At 39.5% G+C, this 22,726-nt stretch overlaps 1 protein-coding gene across 1 annotated transcript in view; it reads left to right on the plus strand.

Moving 5' to 3' along the window:
- The window catches only part of LOC103260774 (AP2-associated protein kinase 1), a gene marked incomplete at its 3' end in the record, with an annotated part of 124,621 nt that overhangs the window by 82,910 nt on the left and 18,985 nt on the right, over positions 1-22,726 (plus strand). Inside the window, exons 2-4 of the mRNA XM_021712539.1 lie at positions 6,738-6,856; positions 20,901-21,009; positions 22,502-22,644. Of these exons, the coding sequence (XP_021568214.1) occupies positions 6,738-6,856; positions 20,901-21,009; positions 22,502-22,644 (371 nt within the window). The remainder of the gene's footprint in view (positions 1-6,737; positions 6,857-20,900; positions 21,010-22,501; positions 22,645-22,726) is intronic.

A 22,726-nucleotide genomic window follows, 5' to 3' on the forward strand; every position in this document is an offset into this window, starting at 1 on the left:
ACGTCTCCTAGGTAAATTCCACTTTAATTTGATTCCCTGTCTGATTCTTTAGCAAAGCTTCAGAAGACTGTATTATGCTCGTTCTTTCTTCCTCAGGTAACTCAGAGAGAAACTGTGAAGTAAGCAGCACTCATTGCATTTAACCTTATTTAAAAAGAGAACCAATGAGCTAGTACGGCATGAAATTGGAAGACCAAGAACAGAAAATGGGCCTGGGTGAGATCTTCCTCACTTTGGGGTCCTCTGACTGTGTCTTTCTATCTCAGCAAGTGGAAGCCATTCCCAAAGGTGCACCCAGGGCTCACGTTGTGAAGTGCAGCTTTCTTTTACCCACAAGACATAGGCAGGTGGTGGATTGCATTGCCTAACATCTAGGCCTGATTTTAAAATATCCAGCAAAACTTCTTTGGCAGCAAATCCAGAAACCCTGTCTCAGCACCATGATGGGTTTCTTTGTCTCATATTCCTGGTCTAATCAGTCTCATTGTCTGCCCAGCTGCTTCCCATCACTACCCAGATCATCAATTCGGTGTTGTTCTTTTCTTTCCGCTCACCTTATCTCCCCCTCCCTCACTTTTCCTTGCTCAATGGAAGTCACTGGTGTCCTGATTCCTTCAGAACAGCCCCTGGGACCTGGTCCCATGGAGCGTGATCGGCATTTGATCCAGAGCCGGAAGATGTGCCACTTATTCCTTGCAGAGCTGGTGTGTAACAGCACGATGAGGCTCCTGAGGAGGCTTTGTTTATCTTTGTCTTTAAAGTTCTGGTTGAAGGTCATATCTCTCATTGATGTCAGAACTAAAAGAGGTTTTAGAAATTATATACTATCCTCTTCTGTGTATTACACGTTCTCACCCACCATCTTCTTCCAGCAGAGAACCAGGCACTTCTGTCATCTTTGCTTATTTGAGAGGTAGAAATCCAAGGTGTCTCAGTGATTTAATTGGTGATATCATGGGCCTGTGCTTGTTAAAGCCCTTCATTAAGAGTGTGATGGGAAGCAGCTAATCCTAGGAGTTAAAATGATGAAGGATCTATAGAGAAATGCAAATTAAAACCACTGCACACCCACTATGGATGGCTAAAATGAAAATGACCTGCAAAACCAAGTGCTGATGAGGATGTGGAACAACTGGAACTCTCATATATGGTTCCTGGGTGTGTGAAATAGTACAACTACTGTGGAGAGCTGCTTGGCCATCCTTTTAAAACAAAATATTCACTTGCTATATGACTAACACTTCCTTTCCTAGACATATACCTAAGAGAATACCTAAGAGAAATAATTACCTATGTCTCTAAAGAAAGAATACTATATGAATGTTTAATTCATAATAGCCAAGAACTAGAAACAATTCAAATGTCCTTCAACAGCAGAGTGGATAAACTAATCCGGGAATATGTTTACAATGGGATACTAGTGGCAAAACAAGCAAAAAACTGTTGATACATGTAATAATGAGGGTGAATCTCAGAAATATGTTGAATGAAAGAAGCCAGACCAAATGAATGTATGCTGTATGATTCCATTTATCCTAGAGCAAGCAAAATTATGGAGATGGAAGGCAGATCTGAAGTTACATGGGGATGTGGGAGGGAAGAAGAGGTTGTTTCCAGCGGGACACAAAGAACTATTTGTCGGGATGAATTGGTTGAAGCGATGGTTACAAAAGTATATACAGTTGTGAAACTCATCAAACTGTGTACTTAAAATGGGTAGTTTGTATTAAATTTAAAAAGGTGTGGGAGCTATTCTGAACTCCATCACTACTAACTAGCTCCATGTGTTTTGGAAAGGAACTTAAACTCTCTGCATCTCTTTCCTGTTGGGGAAATGGGAATGGTAGGTTGCTCACCTATCTCATTTGGTTACTGTGAAAACATAAATGAAATATTTTGTTCTGAAATGCCTTTAAAGTAAGTCATATGCAAATACCGGGTGGGGAATATTCCATAAACTCCTTTTTAGGGAAAAAAGGCAAGAGCTGTGATAACCAACATATGAGTGTGTGTGTGTGTGGTGTGTGTGTGTGTGTGTGTGTGTGTGTGTGTGTGAATTTATTTGCAAGTCATTTTTTAACTTTATGGAGTATGGGCTATGTTACTTCTCCTTGGCCTTTAGTAAAATGAAGGAGTTGGACTAGATCAGACATGGAAAACTGGAGGCTTGGAGATTCTTGAAAGCTTTCAGATGTGTTTTCTTTAGCTTCTGCAGCATGGCCTGTCCAGTGTTAATTTGAAATGTGACTTGTTACTAGTTTTTATTATAATCTGGAGATTTCACATGGGATTGTGGGTTTCCAGCTTAACTTTAGATATTAACAGGTCTAACAAAACCAGGTTCATGTTGCCACAATGGTCTGGAGTTGCACAGTAGCTTCAAGTGGGCCATATACATTACTTTCCCATAGTCTCTGCCACTCTCTGTGTCCTTTTCTGTCCTCTGTGGAAACATTGAGAAGAGTTAGCTCATTATTGAGTGCTCACTGTGTGCCAGACACTGTTCTACGGCACAGTGACCCAGAGGTAAACCAAAAGACAAAACCTCTAAACTCATGGTGAGTTGTAAATAGCCATCCATATCTCCAACAGTTAGGAGAAGAAAGTAAGACCAACAGTGCTATGTATTTTAGAGAAAATCGGAGAAAGCATATTTTCTTGTAGAAGTAAAAAAAAAAAAAAATCCCTACATGTTTAATAGGCAAAGTGTGTCTCTGTCAAAATTATCTTGTCTACTTGCTTACTTCACATAATAGATCAGATCCTTTTTCTCTTTGTGATTCACTAAATTTGTGAATGAGATTATAATAGTTTTTCAAAAACTGCCAGTGGGCAGAGAGACTGGCACAGGCAACTGAATGTTAGATTTTTTTTTTCCCCTCTGTCCAAACCATCCCCAGCTCAGCTTTGGATTTTTCCATTTAATCAAGACCTTGGGATATAACTCAGTCTGAAATAAACAACTCTATTGACAGTCTTCTCTGTTGACAGCCTTCTTCTTTAATAGCCTGAGCCCTCTTAAGCCCTGGCTGAGAATCTCATCACCCCGATCAGTGTGGCAGACATGGACCTGTGCTCAAGTATCTTGAGTGATGCTGTCTCCCCTCTGCCTTCTTAGTAGTTTACATTTCCATTTGACCAACTACACAGTGACAGTGGCCAACAACTTTAGACTGACAAATCTTGTTAGGCTTGGATTTTGATTTCATGATTTAAATGCTTCTCATCTGCAAATAAGCCCTTTTATTGGCATAGATGCTTAGTGACATGATTTTGTCTATGTCAGGCAAAGTGACTCATTGCTTTGCTTTTAGATGTATCATGGTCATAGGCTTTGAGAATCTGGGCTCAACCCAGTCATGCTTGCTTGATTGTGTGTTAGGCGATTGACCCATTTCTTCAGTCCTGGCTGGAAAGGTTATCTTGCTACCTGGCAAAGAAAACTACACTGCTCCCATCTGGTGGTAGTTATCTCAAATTGCAGTATTCTGCTTCTAAGAGACCTGCCTTGTCGTTCAGAGGTGCTAGGCATCACAGAACTGTAGGAAATGCCTATTTCCAACTTTTATTTTGCAGCATTGTCATATGTCTTATTATCTAAAGGGGTACTCCATGTTTTTTTGAATGATAAGTGAAGTCAAAAGGATATTTTTTGGATAGTCAGGAGTGTGACACTACGGCAGGTTTTGCCCGTAACTAGCCACGGAACTCCTAAGTCTCACTTGCTTTCTCCACCCGTAAAGCACAAAGCTTGGACCTAATGCTCTCTAGAGTGCTACTGGTGTGAAGTCTGTAGTTCTGTGATTTTTTCTTTTTTTTAGAAATTCAAAACATTTATAAAATGGATGCCCATTGGACTTTTACAAAATAATTATGAATATAAATAGGAATTTTATAATTTATACTACCATTTTCCTCAATTCTAATTAATTATAAGATATCCTTATAAATTTAATAACTTTGGGGAAAAAAGAAAAGATAAATACCACTGTATTAAATGTACATATTTAGTGCAAGACAAATTCTGATACCCTAAGCAGTAAAATGTAAAAATTATGCATCTTAGAATTGAGAACTTTGTGTGCACACACACGAGAGAGAGAGAGAGAGAGAGAGAGAGAGAGAGAGAGAATGAGAATATCTCTAATTTGCAGTGCTGGGTCTTTTTTTTTAAAGTAAATACTCTAGAATTAAAATTGATGATTGGGCAGTATAAATGGACTTTATAGTATTATAAGAAAATGGAAAATGTTATTGAGGTACAAAGATTAGAGAGATGACAGTTAAAATTAAAGATTGTAAGGTAAGTTTTAGTGTTTATCTGAATAATAAACATAATAACAGGAAATATACAAACATGTATCTAGTAAATCATTACAATGCACATTTGGAACTTTTGAGCCCATTAAAACTATTTTTAAAAAAGAATTATATGTGTATTTTATGAAAACGTGTTACAGTGCTATGTGACTAAGGCTCTTTTTGGTTGCAAGGAACAGAAACATACGGTTACTTGAAAAAAAATAATTATTGTAGCCGGGCACAGTGGCTCACGACTGTAATTCCAGCAATTTGGGTGACTGAGGCAAGAGGATTGCCTGAACCCAGGGGTTCAAGACCAGCCTGGGAACTTGACTAGACTTTGTCTCTACAATAAACTGAAAAATTAGCTGGGCATGGTAGCGTGCCCCAGCAACTTGGAAGGTTGAGATGGAAAGATCGCCGGAACCCAGCAGATTGAGACTGCAGTGACCGTGGGCTTGCCACTGCACTCCAGTCTGTGCAACAAAGTGAGACTCTAACTCAAAAAAAAAAGAATAATTACTGTAAAGTTATGACAGGAAGTGCCATGGACATCAACAGATAGGTACTGAAGTGCTGTTGAGCCTTAGGGGAATTAGAATGGCACTCTCAGGACCTCAGGACCCAAGTCTTATTGCTCAGTGGCCTGAGGTCTCTATAATAGCTGTTTATCGATCTATATCAATTTTACATGTAGCTGCTAGCCCCAATGCTACTTCATAACCTCAACTAAAATTCCCATTCTGATGACTTCCTTCTGTGTTCACCTCTATCCTGTTAGTGACCACCTCCCTGCAAAGAGTAGCCTGTCCATTTTTTTTTCCTGCACAGGGTCAGTGGAAAGAATATTCACGCTACATGATGATGGTGTGCAAGGCAGGCAGATGGACTGAGTGTCCAGTGTAAATGCTGCTTATTCCAAAGCCTTTGACTTTGACAGCTTTGCCTCACGGTATCTATCTAATCCCTCTTAACAGTGGCATTAAAGCTGGGCTCGGTGGCTCAGCCTGCAATCCCACGCCTTTGGGAGGCTGAGGTGAGTGGATTGCCTGAGCCCATGGGTTCCAGACCCGCCTGGGCAACTCAGCGAGACCTCGTCTCTACAATAAATAAAAAATGAGCTGGGCGTGGTAGCGCGTGCCTGTAGTTCCATTTACTTGGAAGGCTGAGGCGGAAGGATTGCCAGAGCCCAGCAGGTCGAGGCTGTGGTGGCTGGGAGTGGCCACTGCACTCCAGTCTGGGCTGCAGAGTGAGACTCCAACTCAAAAAAACCAAAAAACCAAAAAACCAAAAAAAACCCCAATGGCATTGAACCACAAACAGTACTTTGGGGGTGAGGTTGAATAGGAGTTCTGAGTATTTGTGGAACACTAAGGTGTAATGAATTTTAAGCATTTATAATTCCTGTAAGAGCTGTATAATTTCTGTTAATGAACTGTAAACTGTCTTTAAGAGAAAGTTCAGCATGGATGTTAAAACATCTGCCCCAACTGTATATGTATTTGAAATTTGCTGAGAGGAGGTCTTAAGTACTCTCACCAGAAAAAAAAATGACAGTGATGTATGGTGACAGATGTGTTAATTAACTTGATTGTGGTAATCATTTCACAATGGATGTGAAAAGGTAAAATGCCAAAATGGAATAATTTAATGATATAATCTTAACTGAATTGCAGAAGCCATTTTAACATTGAAAAAAAAGCCCAATAATTGAGTCATACTTACTTAATGTCTGCTGTGTAGTATAGCATGGTACCTATGTCTTGTATCTTCTCAGTAGCCCATGAGGTAGGGAGGGCAGGAGGAATCTTCAGCATCTGTTGTTAGATTTGAGTTGAGGAATAGAGTAAGGAAGGAGGGAAAGGGAAGGAGATTCTTGAAGTTCATTGACAGTTATTTATAGTAGTAATTACTGAAATAATTTCCTAGCCTCTCTGGTATGAGGAAAAGAGTGCTGTACTTATGTTTTTTTAAAAAAAGTTATTGGTTTGAATGAAATCTCTTTGAGCTTCTATTTTCTTCAAATGGTAATTGTTGTTTTAAAGGGAAAAATAATACTCAACCTTACAGAATTATGGTAAAAATTGAACAAGAGCATTGAAGTACCAAGGACAATGATTGGAATGTAGTTGGATTTTTTCTTCTTCTTCTTCTCAATTTATCTGCTTATTTGTAGGTTTATTGGAGGATAATTATATTCATTATCCTTAGATATGTATTTGGGAACAATTTCTCTGACTCTTGACCCAATCCCACATAATGTCTCTGAGTTCTAAAAATCTAAGAATGCCTTCTAAGCCGGGCTAACATTAGGGCTGGCTGACAGTGGCATTAGTACCATTAATAGTGAAAGCAGCAACCTGCAGCCACTGTTGTCATCTGATTGACTTTTTCAGCGTGACTCAAAAGAGTTTGTGTGTGTGTTTCTCTCACAGGTGGATTTGCTATCGTGTTTCTGGTGAGAACAAGCAATGGGATGAAATGTGCCTTGAAACGCATGTTTGTCAACAATGAGCATGATCTCCAGGTGTGCAAGAGAGAAATCCAGATAATGGTAAGGCTGCCCCTTGGACCCGGGACTGTTTAAAATGGGGCAGATAATACCCTCTCATAAGAAAGCCGGGGGGGACTTGTTCCCTTCTGTGAGATGGCAGAGAGGCCTCTGGACAAGATGGGACTGCGCAGCCATGGAATATAGGACCGCTCCTGCCATGATCACCCTCAGCTGAAGGGTGATCGAGGAAGGAGTATATTGAGAGAACTGACCAGTTTTTAGGTCAGAGAAATAGTTTTGGATGTTGGGAAAAGTTTCCTAAAACTTGATTCCCAGAAATTAATTGTGGCTTGTAATCTGGAAAATCTAACTTTCCAATGAGCCTCTTCTAGTCTTGTCCTGTTAGTTACCAATCCTCAGTTTTCAATTTTTCTAAACTTTTCAACATTCTGTGAACATATTCTTATACAACTTTATATTTTATACATAGTTCTTTTCTCCTGGAACACTTTTCCCCCTTTTTATCCTAGAAACCTAGGCCAAACCCAGAAACCTCATGAATACTCTGATTCCATTTATAGAAGTCCAAGAACAGGCAAAATTGACCTATGGAGATGGAAGTCAGAAAGTGGCTATCGAGGAGTGGGAAATTGACTAGAATGAGGCGTATGGGAACATTCTAGGCCGTGGAAGTGTTCTCTGTGTTGTTTTAGATAGTAGTGGTTACACAGGAGGATACTGCTGTCAGAACACAAGTGAACACCTTCAGATCTGTGCCTTTGATTACATATTAATTGTACCTTAATTTTGAAAACTTACTCATTTTTCGAGATTTAGATTTCTATCACGTTTAAAGAATCTCTAAATCTAGATATGCATGCTGAAATATTATGGAGAAAATAATATGGTGTCTTGAGAACAATGAGTGGGTTTAGAAGAGAAATTAGACTGGCCAAGAGTTGTTGATGATTAAAGCAGAGTTAGGACTGTATGGGAGTATGTTAGAGTAGTATCTTTCTTTTATCTCTGTTTGACAGTATACATAATAAAAAAACTTTAAATGTATAGTTTTTTATTCCTTTGTTTCCATAGCACTTTTATTTGTAACGATTGTATTGCTTAACCTGTTATGTTATAAGTAGTTCTACTGTAAGAAAGTAAGCTATTGGAAATAACTTTATGCTCCAACACACTTCTTGCCATAAAGTAAATGCCTGATGGACTTTGGATGACATGAGTGTATGAGTAATGGTAATGGCATGTGCTTATGTTCACCTACAGAGGATGGTTCCTTTGTTCCCATGGTTTTTAATGCTTTTGTAAAGAGCAGAAAGAAATCCAAAAAATGAGGAGTGGCATTGCAGGGATTCCACCAGGCTTTTCTTGGCCCTTTCCACCCCTTATGGAGTTGCCCTTTCAGCGGTTGCTTAGAGTAACTAGTTGACTCAGGGTTTTAGAGACCCTGGTACGGCTCTGGATTCCTGAAAGCTGAAACTATCTGGGAAGGAACTGTCAGCATTCAGAGCAAACAAACCATCTCCTGAGGCTCATATACATACAGTCAAGACCACGAAGATCTGTCTGCAGGTTGCCAGTGTCTTCCCGCTCCCCAGCACGCAGCTGCAGACTCCCTTGCTATATCTTTTTCTATACACACCGTGGGTTTTGGCAGTACTAATCATTGCTTTTCTTCCTTTCTGAACCTTGCCCCATGCTTGCTCAGCTCTCACACACTTTGTTTCCTGTCTTTGCTTCTGCTGTTTCCTCTACCTGGAATGCCCTTCTCATTCATTGTCTTGTGCTACAAAGCAATCCCATTCTTTCACTTTCTCCCACTCATTCAGAAACACGTTGAGAGTTTACTTTGTTCTAGGCAGGCACTGTAATGGAGGAACTAAGCAGCACAGGCACATTAGGCACTCACAAATTATCGGGCCTGATTAGGAGGGGTTTTGTTTTGTTTTTGAGTCCTAATCTCTGTCACCTAGGCTTGAGTGCAGTGGCATATTCACAGTCACCGCAGCCTCGACCTGCATAGTTCAGGTGATCCTTCTACCTCAGTCCTCCAAGTAACTGGAACTAAAGGTGTGCATCACCACACCCAGCTAATTTTTTGTTTTATTGTGGAGCCGAGGTCTCACCAAGTTGCCCAGGCTGGTCTTGAACTCCTGGGCTCAGGCAGTCCTCTTGTCTCTGCCTCCCTAAGTGCTGAGATTACAGGCATAAGTCACCTTGTCCAACCCTTATTAGGATTTCAGTGACATGGATTCAGGTTCTGGCCCAGTGGTGTATTAGCTCTGAGGGTTTTGTTTTGGTTTGCTTTTGGCTTATACTTTTTCAAAGCTTAAATATTCAAATAGGTGAATCAAGCTTGTTAGAAAAGTATCCAGCAGTTACCCAATGGGTCCTCCTGTGTCGTTTCAAGGTCCATAGGCAACCACCTCAAATGATTCTTTTGATATATTTCTCAATAGCATGCTAGTATTGCTAGTTCTTGGTTTTCCTCCATTTTAAACAGTGTCTCCTATGGTGAGTAAGGATTTAGCTCTCTTGTATGCCCTGCCCACCCCACTCCCCAAGTACTTGCATTATTCTCTGTCCCCATTCTTCTAAAATTTCAGTAAGTTTTAACAGTGTATTGGTTATATGAATATTAGCTTTTACATTATGATGTAAGAAATCTATTCCTATAGAATCTCCTGGTAGACTATGATTACTATGTCATTCCCATACGACTGTGTTTTCACTATAATTGTCTTCCCCCCCCCCCTTTTTTTGACCTCAGTTTTCTGTATACTTTTCAACAATTTAACTCCAAACTCTCCCTAGGTTGTATGAAACATTTTTTGAAATTTTTGAGTTTAGTATTATTGTCTGCCTTATCATTGTCAAGATTTCTTTCTCAATCTTCTGTCTTAATGGAATCTGGACTGCTCTTCAGGTCTTAATTTGCCATCATCTTATCTTGGAATTTTCTAGGCATTGCCTTTGCCTCCCTTTTTTGTTAGAACACCTGGCTTCTCTTTCATTCTCATTTTGTTGGAGCTGGTCCTCCAGTAGCTTCCTGGTACATGATAAGCAAATTTTTGAGAACTTTCAGGTCTTAGAAGTATCTTTATTCTATGCTTATTCATGTCATAACTTGAGTACAAAATTCTGGACTGGAAATTATTTCATTCAGATTTTTGAAAACATCACTCTACCATATTTTAGCTTTCAGTGTTGCACTTGGGAAATCCTAAGCCATTCTAATGCCTGGTCTTTTGGGAGTGACTCACATTTTTGTCCTAGAAATTTATAAATTTTCTCTTTGTTTTTCTTGATACACTTAGTGTATGTATTTGTCATTTATTATGTTAGGTATTTGGTAGTCCCTTTTAATCTAGAGATGTATAGCCTTACATTCTGGGAGATTTTTTGGTTTGTCTTATTTGATAGTTTTCTTTTCTCACCCCATTTTCTGAAATTCCTGTTATTTGAATGTTGGCTGTCCTGGATTGATTTTCTAATTTTCTAGTTTTCTCTCTTCTATTTTTAAATTTCTTTGTCATTCCTTTGTCATTTTGTTCTATATTCTAGCAGATTTCTTCATTTCTATATTCTAATCATCCTATTGAATTTTTATCTGCCAGGCTTTTAAATTTCTAAGGTCTTTTATTGTTTTTGTTTTGTTTTAAATTTTGATGAAGTCCAGTTTATAAGTTTTTCTTTTTATGGATTGCGCTTTTGGTGTCAAGTCTAAGAAATCTTTGCATAGTCCTCACTTCTAAAGATTTTCTTCTATTTTTTATTGTAAAGACATGGGGTACAATTCAGAGTTAGGTATACAAATGTTCGTTATGCTTCTTCTTTTTTTAATTTATTTTTATTATTATTTTTTGAGTTGGAGTCTCACTCTGTCACCCAGACTGGAGTGCAGTGGCTGCTCCCGGCCACCGTAGCCTCGACCTGCTGGGCTCCGCAATCCTTCCGCCTCAGCCTTCCGAGTAGCCGGAATTACAGGTGCACGCTACCACGCCTGGCTGATTTTTTGATTTATTGTAGAGATGAGGTCTCGCTGCCCAGGCGGGTCTCGAACCTGCAGGCTCAGGCAATGTACTCACCTCAGCCTCCCAAAGGCGCGGGATTACAGGCTGAGCCACCGAGCCCGGCTCGCTTCTTCTATTTTTAAAAAAAGTTTTGTGGTTTTACATTTTACATGTAAGTCCATTATCCATTTTGAGTTCTCTATTCTCTATTCTGTTTCATTTAATCTATGTGTCTGTCCCTCCACCAAGACCACACTGCCATGATTGCTGTAGCTATAAAATAAGTCTTGAAATTAGACGGATTCCTTCCACTTAAAAATTTCTACCATTTTAATTCTGAAGTCTTAGGTGATGTTTTTAACCTCCCTAGCATCAGATTTCTTTCAGATAGAAAGCATAACTCCAGCCCTACCTCCTTCAAATATATTAAGAATTGTGAAGGGAATTGGAAAATATAGTATGCTTTCTAACGTCCTGAGGTTGTCTGTTAATAGTCAAAGAAGCAGATTCCTCTCTCTACTTACAGTGGGGGAAGGATGCGCATGCTGTACCCAAATGCAAGGAGAATTGTTAGTGGTTTCACATTTTATTTTGGTAAATGCTGTCTACCATTTACTAGTGTCCATTGTGAGTCCTTTGGTACATCTGGGATATGTGCTCTATAGCATCAAAGATATTCTGATTTCTGATGGCTAGTTGGAGGGTAAGTTTTGGACTTCTGATCCCTCTGTCTAAAAGCAGAAAAAGATTAATTATTTTCAGACTTAAAGGGGTAAGGACAGTGATAGGAAATAAATAAAGTTCAAGATGTGTCAAGTGCTGTTCTGTATTCATACTTCCTGGCCCAGATGGATGTATCCTTATTGAGCTTGGCAATGAGGACACTAAGCTGCCTCCGGTGATGTTTGAGGATTAACTTAGAACACAAGAGATCAGATGGTTCAAGGCAGGCAAATGTTTTCATAATCCAAAAAGGAAGGAAGGTAGATTCTGTACAGCAGGGAGTTCTGGATTGATCAGGGACAAGGATCTGGAACAACTGGGCACATACATGCCTGTGATCCCAGCACTTTGGGAGGCAGAGGCAAGAGGATTGCCTGAGCCCAGGAGTTCGAGACCAGTCTGGTCAACTTGGTGAGATTTTGTCTCTACAATAAACCAAAAAATTAGCTGGACGTGATGGTGCACACCTGTGGTTCCAGCTACTTGGAAGGCTGAGGTAGAAGGATCACCTGAGCTCAGCAGGTCAAGACTGCGGTAGCCATGAGCATTCTACTGCACTCCAGCCTAGGCAACAGAGTGAGACTCCTACTCAAATAAAACACAAAAAACCAAAAAAAAAAAAAAAAAAGAAAAAACAAGAAAAGAAAAAAATCTGGAACAGATTATTTTAAAAGATTTATTAGTTATCTCAAAAATGATATCCTTTTTGAGATAAGATCTTGCTCTATGAGCCAGGCTGGAGTGCAATGGCATGATCATAGCTCACTGCAGCCTCCAACTCTTGTGCTCAAGTGAGCCTCCTGCCTCAACTTCTCAAGTAGCTGGGACTACAGGCATGTGCTATTATACAAGCCATTTCTTTTTCATTTTTTTGTAGAGATGAGTTCTTGCTGTGTTGTCTAGGCTGGTCTTGAGCTCCTGGCCTCAAGCAATTTGGTATTATCTGCTTTATCATTTTCAAGGTTTCTTCCTCGTCTACCACAGTCCTCAGCCTCCCAAAGTCTTGGGATTACAGGTATGAGCCACCATGCCTGGCCCTGATGCTATCTTTTGTATAAGAAAGTGTGTGTTTGTGTGTGTACATAATATATATTGTTTGAATTTGCTTGAACAAACACTGGAAGGGTGAAAGAGAGTGAGAGGAAGTGAGAGAATAAAAGTTGCTTCCTATGTGGGATGGGGACTGGAGTAGGAAGTAATTGTCTGATATTTTGTACTATTTGAAAGTCAATATGTTACCCATTAAAAATAAATTACACCATGCACAGTGGCTTATACCTGTAATCCCAGCACTTTGGGAGGCTGAGGCTGGTGGATTGCTTGAGCCCAGGAGTTCGCACAACCTGGGCAACATAGCGCAACCCTCTCTCTACAAAAAATAAAAAAAAATTAGTTGGGCATGGTGGTGCATGCCTGTAGTCCCAGATACTTGGGATGCTGAGGTGAAAGGATTGCCTGAGCCCAGGAGGTTGAGGCTGCCTTGAGCCATGATCATTATGATCATACCACTGTACTCCAACCTGGGTGACAGTGAGATCCCAACTCAAAAAAAAAAAAAAAAAATTACATTTTAAGCTGATTTATAGTCCCTTGGTTTGGATGAGTAAACAGGGATCCAAAAAGCTTCAAGTTCAGTAACAAGCCATGTCATATCAACATCTTATCTTCCTTTGGGAAGTTAAGGACCCTGACCATATCTGTGAGCAAAACGGAGTCTAGGCTGAATGCTAATACAGTTAGGTGTAATAGCCACGGGTTATAAAGGTTTCTGATCAATGGTTTGATATTAATCCTAAGCACTGTGATTTACCATTAGCTTTATGTTATTTTACATTTAACGAATAACTTGGTTAAAGAAATAGAAGATGCACTTACCAATTGTATACCTGATATAAAGTTGGAAGTTATGATAGCTTCATTGAATGATGGAATCAGGATCCAAAATGATTCTTACAAATTGGAGCAATGGACTGATTCTAATGGATGAAATGACATGGTAAGATCATATACTTGGAATTTTATTTTATTTTAATCAACTTTACAAGCATAGTTCTGGGGACACAAAGATTAAAAGCAGCATGAAGGGGAAAAGACTTAGGTATTTAAAGTGGTCAACTAATTCAGTATACATGTGTAGTATGATGTGGCTGCCAAAAAAAAAAAAGTATGTAATCTTTAGCTGCATTAATATAATTATAGAAGGTGATAGTGCTGTTCTACTCTGCATGAGTCAGACCAGGCCTGGAATACTTCATTCATTTCCAGGGGCTGTTCTTATAAAAAGAAAAGAGCAAAGCACATAAATGTGGGAGCAGCCAAAATGGTCTTAAAAACCATGTCAGTGGCTGGGCATAGTAGCTCACACCTGTAATCCCAGTACCTGGAATGGCTGAGGAGGGAAAATGGCTTGAGCCCAGGAGTTTGAGACCAGCCTAGGCAACATAGTGAGACCTTGTCTCTACAAGTCAAAAAATTAGTATGGTGTAGTGGCACACACCTGTAGTCCCAGAGGATTGCCTGTGCCCAGGAGGTCGAGGCTGTGGTGAGACTCGATTGTGTCACTGCTCTCCAGCCTGGGTGACAGTGAGACCCCAATTCAAAAAAACAAACAAAGCCCGTGTTAGAGAAAGTGGGGATACTTAACATAGAGACAGGAAGACTCAGTCTAAATAATCCTATTTCACCTATTTTGAAAGTGGAAAATAGACTAGATTTGCCAGTTTTGCTCTAGAGAGGACAATTTAGACAATCAGGAGGTGAAAGTTTCCAGATGGATATAAGAAAGAACTGGAAGGCTGTCTGTGGATAGGCTGAGGATGTAAGGAAGCGGCATTATTCTAAGAAAACAGTTTATCAAAGGCTAAAGTGGGTATTCTGACATGGGCTGCCTTGTTGCTCCAGATCAGTGTTACTTAAAGGATCCTTTTTCTTTTTCTTCTCGTCTCCTGTGTGTTTACTTATAAAATGTTTAAAAAATTTTCCTCCCAGCCTGTCATATTACTTTTGTGTGTATATAAATTGAGATAAAATTCACATCATAAAATTGACTTTCAGTGTATTTATAAGGTTGTGCACCCATCACTACTGTCTAATTCCAGAACACTTTTTTCATCACCCAAAAGAGAACTCCCTCCCTATTCCCCCTCTCCCCTACCCCTGGTAACCTCTAATCTTTTTATTGCATATTCTGGGCAATTCATGTAGATGTGTTCAATATAATATGTGATCTCTTGTGCCTTACTTCTTGCACTTAGCATAGTACTTTCAAGGTTCATTCATGTTGCAGCATGTATCAGTATGTCATTCCTTTTTATGGTTATATGATACACTGTTGTATGAAGGTACATTTTATGTATGACATTTAGTAGTTGGTGGAGATTTGGATTGTTCTCACACTTTGGCTGTTATGCATAATGCTGCTGTGAACATTTGTGTACAAATTTTTGTGTGCTCATAATATTTTCACATCTCTTAGGTGAAATAAGAGTGAAGTTGCTGGGTCACACGGTAACTCTACTTTCTGAGGAACTGCCAGAGTGTTTTGGCAACTGCGTTATTTTATATTTCTACCAGTAATATATGATGGTTCCAATTTTCACCTCCTTGCCAATATTTTTTAGTGTTTATGTTTTTGATTATAGCTATCCTAGTGGGTGTGAAGTGGCATCTCATTGTGGTTTTGATTTGCATTTCTCTAGTGATTGATGATGTTGAGCATCTTTTCATGTGTTTATCGGCAATTTGCATTTGTTCTTTGGAAAAATGTCTTCCGATCCTTTGCCCGGTTTACACTGAGTTGTTTGTTGTTTTTGTGTTGAGTTGTAAGAATTTTTACATATTCTGGATACTAAATTCTTATTGGATCTATGATTTGTAAATATTTTTTTCCATTCTATGTGTTGTCTTTTGACTTTCTTAGTGTCATTTGAAAAACAAATTTTCAAATTTTGATGAAATGCCGTATATCTACTTGTTCCTTGATTCCTTGTGCTTTAGGTATCATCTCTAAGAACCCATTGCCTTATCCAAAGATTTGCACATATATTATCTTTGAAGAACTTTTAGTTCTTTTTTTTTAAAGTCAATTTTGTATATTGTGTGAAGTAGAGATCCAAATTCATTCCCACTTGTGTCTCAGCACCACTTTTTGAAAAGACCATCATTTATTTATTGAGTTGTCTTGGCACCCTTGCCAAAATTCACTTGAATATAAATATGTGGATGCCACTCCAAGGATATAAATCAATGAACTGCCTCCCTCACAGGTAAGATTTTGCTAGGAAAAAAAAAGAAATAGAGAAAGAAAAAGAAATTAGCTTAGCGATTTGATTGATTTATGTCCTGGAGTGAGCTCCTTATCTCTTTGTGGACTGATAACAGTTTACTAACCAGCAGATGTTTGTAGACCACACTTTGAATTGCACTACTCTAGATCCTTTTTACTTGAAGTGCCACTGTACATAGGGTACACATCTATTAGAAATTTAGTACCTCAGGCCTTATCTCAGGGCTACTGGATCCGAATCCGCTTTTTAATATGGATATTAAAGTTTGAGCAACACTACTCTAGAATCTAGATAACTTTAAGGATCTATTCAGTAAATACAGAATTAATTAATGAGTAAGACTTGGGAAAGGGAGAATAAATATGAGTGTAGGGAAGAGAAAAATACCTGGACTTCTTATATAACAGAAACCAAAAGGGGTCTGTGATAGACTCCAAGACCAGCCTAGTGCTTTTTGCTTTACTACTGCACTGGACCTGGTAGTTTTTGTTTGCCTGTGAATAACTCCTTTAGAAGAGAATTATAAAGGAAATTTAGGGTTATAGAGAGAAAGGGGGAGGAGTAGTAAAGCAGGATAAGATACTTACAAAGCAACCTTGGGAGAACTAAATGAATTCCAGACCTTACACCTGCTTTCCTTCATCTTTAAGTTAAGAAGCTGAATTTGCTTAAGAGAGTCTATGGTACCGTGATGTGATTCCAGAAGTAGGAAACATAAAGTACTGAGTCATAAAATGAGAAAATGTTGAATTTTTGAATGGAGGGTCAAAGCAGGTAAACTTAATGTTCTTTGGAAACTTACTATTTGCAAATGTAAGCACTGCCAGCATCAGGAATTTGCAAGTATCACGCTGAAACTCCAAGGAAGGGAGTGGGCCAGAGCAAATGATATATAGGGAAATTAGTTGTGTACAATACTTATTTTTACTGTCTTGAGGTGAGTGACATGTTATTGATATGCTATTTAGAATGCTATTTATCTTTGTTTTCTTGTAAATATAAAGGTTTTCATAGATATACTTAGGAACTAAATCCTTATTTTTTTCATAAGGCCTCAAGCTTCCTAACTAGGAATTCTTCTGTCACAGAATTTTGAGGCTAGGGATAGTGTACTGTTCCATGTTTCAAGCACCATTAATTAGGACCCCAGGTAAACTTGGAATTTATGATAGTCTATAGAATATGAGTTGAAGACTTTTCAAAACTGGCTGCTTTTGCGTGTGTTTATGAAAAAAGTCTTTTTAGTTTTTCAAGCAGTAAAATATGGAAGTTAATAAGTCAACTGCAAGCCATTTAAAATACCTGCTTAATAAAGCAGATCTTCTAATAACAAGTTTGTTAGCACTTTATTAATGTGGTTTAATATTAGTTGAAAAATAGGACACGGTATCTCACGTCCGTAGTCCCAGCACTTTGGGAGGCCAAGGTGGGAGGACTGCTTGAACTCAGGAGTTTAAGACCAGCCTGGACAACATAGCAAGACCTCAAACTCCATAAAAAATGAAAAACAAATTAGCTGGGTGTGGTGGTGCACACTTGGAGTCCTAGCTGCTCAGGAGGCTGAGGTAGAAGGATCACCTGAGCCCAGGAGGTCAAGGCTGCAGTGAGCTATAGTTGTGCCACTGCATTCCAGCCTGGGCAATGGAGTGAGACCCTGACTCAAAACTAAGGTTTCAAGTGGCAACACAATCTCTTTAAACTTATCACTACTTAAATGATGCAGTCGGAACTTACCTAATGTATAGTTTACCTGAACATTCCCCAGTCCCCTGAAACTCGCATTTTGAATTATAATCCCAGACTTCAAATAATAGTTGTAGGGAAGAGCAGCAAAGTATCTTTCCCACATCCTGCCCTTTTCTAAGTAAGCAGGTGGCAAGAGATACTCCCCTGTGGGCTCTATGCCATGTCTTTCCGTCCACTTCTGTTTTGCAAGCCTGGGTTGGTTTTAACCGAAGTCACAGGAAAGCTTGGCATCCTCTGGTCTGTTGCTACTGAGCACTGGGCAGGAGCTCCTGCCTGCGTCCCCTAAATGTGAGTCAGTCTTTGTTTGTGGTAAGATTTTTCTCTTGACCCTTTTTGTCTTTCACAGTCATTCAAACACATCTTCTCCATCGGAGTTATAAACCAGTGGGTTCTATTCTAAAATCTGAGATGTCGCTGCATCATCAAGCCATTAAAGGGAAACGTCACTGTCTCCTTCCAAAGAGGAGGTCTTTTCTACATGGACATATCGTAGGATCTCTGTGGAAGACAAAGTGAACAGCAATTTCGACTTAAACTGTTTAGCAAAGATTCTGGCAAGCTGTAAGATGCCATCTGTGAATGTTAATTATCCAGTTTTGGTTCCTTACTGGCTCTTGACCTCCTCTTGTCTTAATCCATCCATGTTACTATAACAAAATGCCTGAGACTGAGTAATTTATAGGGAGCAGAAATTTATTTTCTTACTGGTCTGGAGGCTGAGAAGTCACAGATGAAAGCAGTGTCAGGGTTGGTGCCTGGTGAGGGCCTGGTCTCTGCTTCCAAGATGGGGCTTTGAATGCTACTTTCTTTTGAGAGGATACTTTATCTTCACATGAAAGTTGGAAGGACAAAAGGGCCTAGCTAGTTCCCTCTAACCCATTTATAAAGTTTTATAAAGTTATAAAGTTGCTAATACCATTCATGGGAACCCTGCCTTCATAACTTTGTCACTTCCTAAATGCCTCACCCCTGCATACTATTGCATTGGAGATTTAAGTTTCAACATGAATTTTGGCAGGGGCACAAACCTTTAAACCATGGCATGGTTCTGTCAGTTGTTTTTCTTTCTTTGAGGTGGTTTATTATTCCTCTTGGGATGAGACAAACTCAAAAGCAACAGTGTTGATGCTTTTACAAGTAGTTAAATGTAGAGACTTTAGCCTTTCATTCCACTTTGTGGTCTTTTGGAGAACATGTTCTGCTTTATTTTGGCTTCAAAGAACTTCTTTCCAGTTCTTCCTATTTCTAGAAATGTGTAAATGGAAACAAGTTCTAGAAAGTTCAATGATGAGATGGAAAATGAGAGGGAAGGATAGGTCACTAAAACATGAGCACTGAAATCACTTTCTGTTTAGGAAAAACTTGAACTCTAGAGACTGCTTTTGGGCCTCACCAAAACAGATGCTCTAAGTCTTTCGTCTCATCAGACTTCTTTGTCATTTCTGTGTATACTTCAAAGGTGATCTTATCTTCTACCAAAAACAAAACAGCAGATCTGAACTCATTTGAATTTACTCTAAGGTCAATCCCTCTTAATCCCCACCCTTTTCCTACAGGACTTTGTTTCATCAATTGTTCTCATCCTCTTTTGTACCTTAAAGCTTTCTTCTTTTATCCCCTTCTACACTTCAGTGCTCAGTTTTCTCCTATCTAAAAAGTCCTTCCCTCAATGCTGCTCCTTTCTTGAGCCCAAATGTCATGAAAGAGTCATCTGTCTTCACTGGCTGTACTTGCTCAACTCCCATTTTTTTACAAGTCCGGTTGCATTCTCATCTCCATCCCATCCCTTCTCTGAAACTACTTTCACATAAGTCTCCAATGACTTTCATTTGCCTTAGGTCACCTTTCTATCTTTTGCAGTCGTGTGTGTGTGTGTGTGTGTGTGTGTGTGTGTGTGTGTCTACCATTTCTGAGACACTATTCATTTCTAATTTATCACTCAGGAAGGTTCTAATGAGTTTTAACTTTGATGCTCAGGGTTCACATGTGATCACTTCTTACTGTGAGGTGTCCTCTTGTGTTGGTATGTAATCTCTTTGCCATTTTAAACAGTTGAATCTCTAGTGAGGATGTTGGTAGTTTCTGTTTTCATGGTCCAATTTGTCAAGTTTGTGTGGTGCCTCACAGAACCATATCTTTTCCACTTCCTTCCCTTGAGCTTTTTAAAACAAAAGCAAAACAATTTATTAAAACAAATTTTAAAAAAATAAAATTTCTTACCTTGTATTTGTACAAAAATTACATTACCCGGTACAAAGATCTACCCCTGAGGATGGCGAAATGACTGTAACAAGGTGTGAGTCAACATCCAGTGCCTAGATGGGTCCTGACACTCGGGGACTGCTCAATAAATATTTGTTGGATGAATGAATTCCACAAAAAGCCCTAAGAGGTCACACGCAGTTCCAGCTGAAGACTTGGAAACATGCCTCATCTTTTATCCCAGCTGGCTGGCTTGAAAAACTTACTTTTGAGCAAAATGCTTAGATCTGGATGCTATTATAGGCCCTTCAAAACTGTATAAATAGTTATTCTTTTTGTATATTTTTTAAAGGGAGAAAGCAGTATGAACCATTTAAAAGTCAAGTTGAAGCCGGGTACAGTGGCTCAAACTGGAGTCCTTGCACTTTGGGAGGCTGAGGCAAGAGAATTGCTTGAACCCAGGTGTGCGAGACCAACCCAAGAACGAGGCCTTGTCTCTGCAAAAAAAAAAAAAAAAAGTAGCCAGACATGGCGGCACATGCCTGTAATCCCAGCTACTCGGGAGACTGAGGCAGGAGGATTGCTTGAGCCCAGGAGTTAGAGGCTGTGGTGAGCCATGATCATGCCACTGCATTCCAGCCAGGGTGACAGAGTGAGACCCTGACTTAAAAATTAAAAAAAAAAGTAAAATTTAATTCACTTTTGCCCTTACTACCAGGAGAAACATCTATTTTGTTTTTCTTAATTATAAAAACTCACATATTTAACTAGTTCATATAGTCTCTCCACTCTTAACCCCTCTGCAGTGTTTCTGGAACTGGGACTCTTTGCTTCTGGTTTACAGGGAGCACTGATGCAGTGAGCAAGTAGGCATGCTGTGTGCATTTAACTCTAGAATTCATGTTCCAGAGAGTACTCTGGTTTAGTAGGGTTATGGAATTGCTGTTGAAGATGGCAGAGACCTCTGGAAACCTGTTCTTGACCCTGTTCTTTAGTCCTACCCCTCAACACCATTCGTGTCTTTTCTGTGTATTTATCTGTGCTAATGAAACTGACTGGCTAAGTCTGCTCCTATTGGTGTCTATAACTGATAATGTATTTCTCAACTCTTGTTCACAGAGGGACCTGTCAGGGCACAAGAACATTGTGGGTTACATCGATTCTAGCATCAACAATGTGAGTAGCGGTGATGTGTGGGAAGTTCTCATTCTGATGGATTTTTGTAGAGGTATGTATGTGAACCTACCCTTAAGCTCTCCTCTCTCTAGCATCTTGATTGTCAAGGGCATGGGGGTCATTTCACTTCATGTGCATTGCACCCTAAAGTATGTTGTTCTGTTTTTACTGATGGGAGAACTCAGAGGTTAAAAGGTACAAAATTTGCTGTCAACTCTCGGTTATTCTCATAATGGTGAGGTGCAGTGGTACAAATAATTGAAAGTGATGGATAATACAGAACTACATTTTTGTTAGATTGAGGAAGGTTTGGTGTTTGTATATAAATGAGGACATATAAGAATAAGAGTGAATGTATTCTTGGTGATGTTTTAGCACAAACGGTGAAGGCACATAATAAAGACCCAACTCTCCAGATGGACTGAAGAAACAATGTAGTCTCCCCTCCCCTCCCCTCCTCTTCCCTCCCTTTCCCTCCCGTCCCCTTCCATGTGTGTTCTCTTTCCCACTCACACCACCATTCTTGTGTTATGGGATAAAAGAACCTTTTTCTTCTAATTGAAATGACCCTCCCATCCTTGACTCTAGAACTGTAATTCCTAGTCAGGCAAAGCTACAGTCGAATAATGCTGTGTCAACAGTGGACTTAAGTAGTTGAATGCCTGAAGTTTCAAAAAACATTTATCTTTGAAATTTATTCAGAGTTGATTGCATTTCATATGACCATTGTTTGGAGGTTTGGTTTGGGTCATTGTCTTACTGTTTTATAATCACCCTTCATTTCACTAACAATTTTCCAGTCCTTAAAGATACTGTCCATAAATTAGATATTTTGCTAATCCCAAAAATGTGATGTTAACCAGTAATTTCAGACCTCACTGTTTTAGCTATTAACCTGATTTTCTAAAATACTACCAAATTTGAACTTCCAGTTAGTTTCCTCCTGCCTATTCCTTTTGGACACTAGAATGTTCAGAAACCTGGCAGTAGGAGCATCTGGAATCTGGATAATCTTGTAAGTGAAGTCATCAATCTTTTGGTCCTGGAGATTAAATGTTGGTATAACATCTCTGCAGGCCAAACACTAAGTTGTGCAGCCAGAGAGACCAAGCTGTTTTTTAAATACAGACTATAAAACTGTTGTCTTCCTGCTTCCTGGATCTACTGTGCCATCTCATTCTTACTAAAAGATATGGCAAGTTGAGGCTATGGCCTCATGTCACACACAACAGGAACAGTATAACCAGGTACTACAGTGGGGCCATGTTGTCAGTTCTACTACTAATCTTGAAGATATAATGAGGGCAGCTTACGTCTGGGGTGTTTTGTAAAGTAAGGAACTATTTTTGATGAATTAGTGGAGGCACTGGATTGTAGGAAAAAAATCCCAAGCTGGGAGTCAAGACAACTAGGTTTTAGTTCTGGCTTGGCCAGTGGCCAACTCTGTGACCTCCTTGTTCCTCTTTGGACAGCCACTCATTCTCTTGGGCCAAGAAACAAGCCTGAATGTTTATAACCTCTTTTTTTCTCCGCACCCCTCTCAGGCGGCCAGGTGGTAAACCTGATGAACCAGCGCCTGCAAACAGGTTTTACAGAGAATGAAGTACTCCAGATATTTTGTGATACCTGCGAAGCTGTTGCCCGCCTGCATCAGTGCAAAACTCCTATTATTCACCGCGACCTGAAGGTAACAGACTACCCTGTGTTATTAGGTGCATTCTTGCTGACTATTTTATGTCTGCTCCAGGGATGGAGTAGAGACTGGGTAT

This window comes from Carlito syrichta, unplaced genomic scaffold, assembly GCF_000164805.1.
Source record: "Carlito syrichta isolate Samal-C Ts95f unplaced genomic scaffold, Tarsius_syrichta-2.0.1 Scaffold303336, whole genome shotgun sequence".
Classification (NCBI taxonomy): Eukaryota; Metazoa; Chordata; class Mammalia; order Primates; family Tarsiidae; genus Carlito; species Carlito syrichta.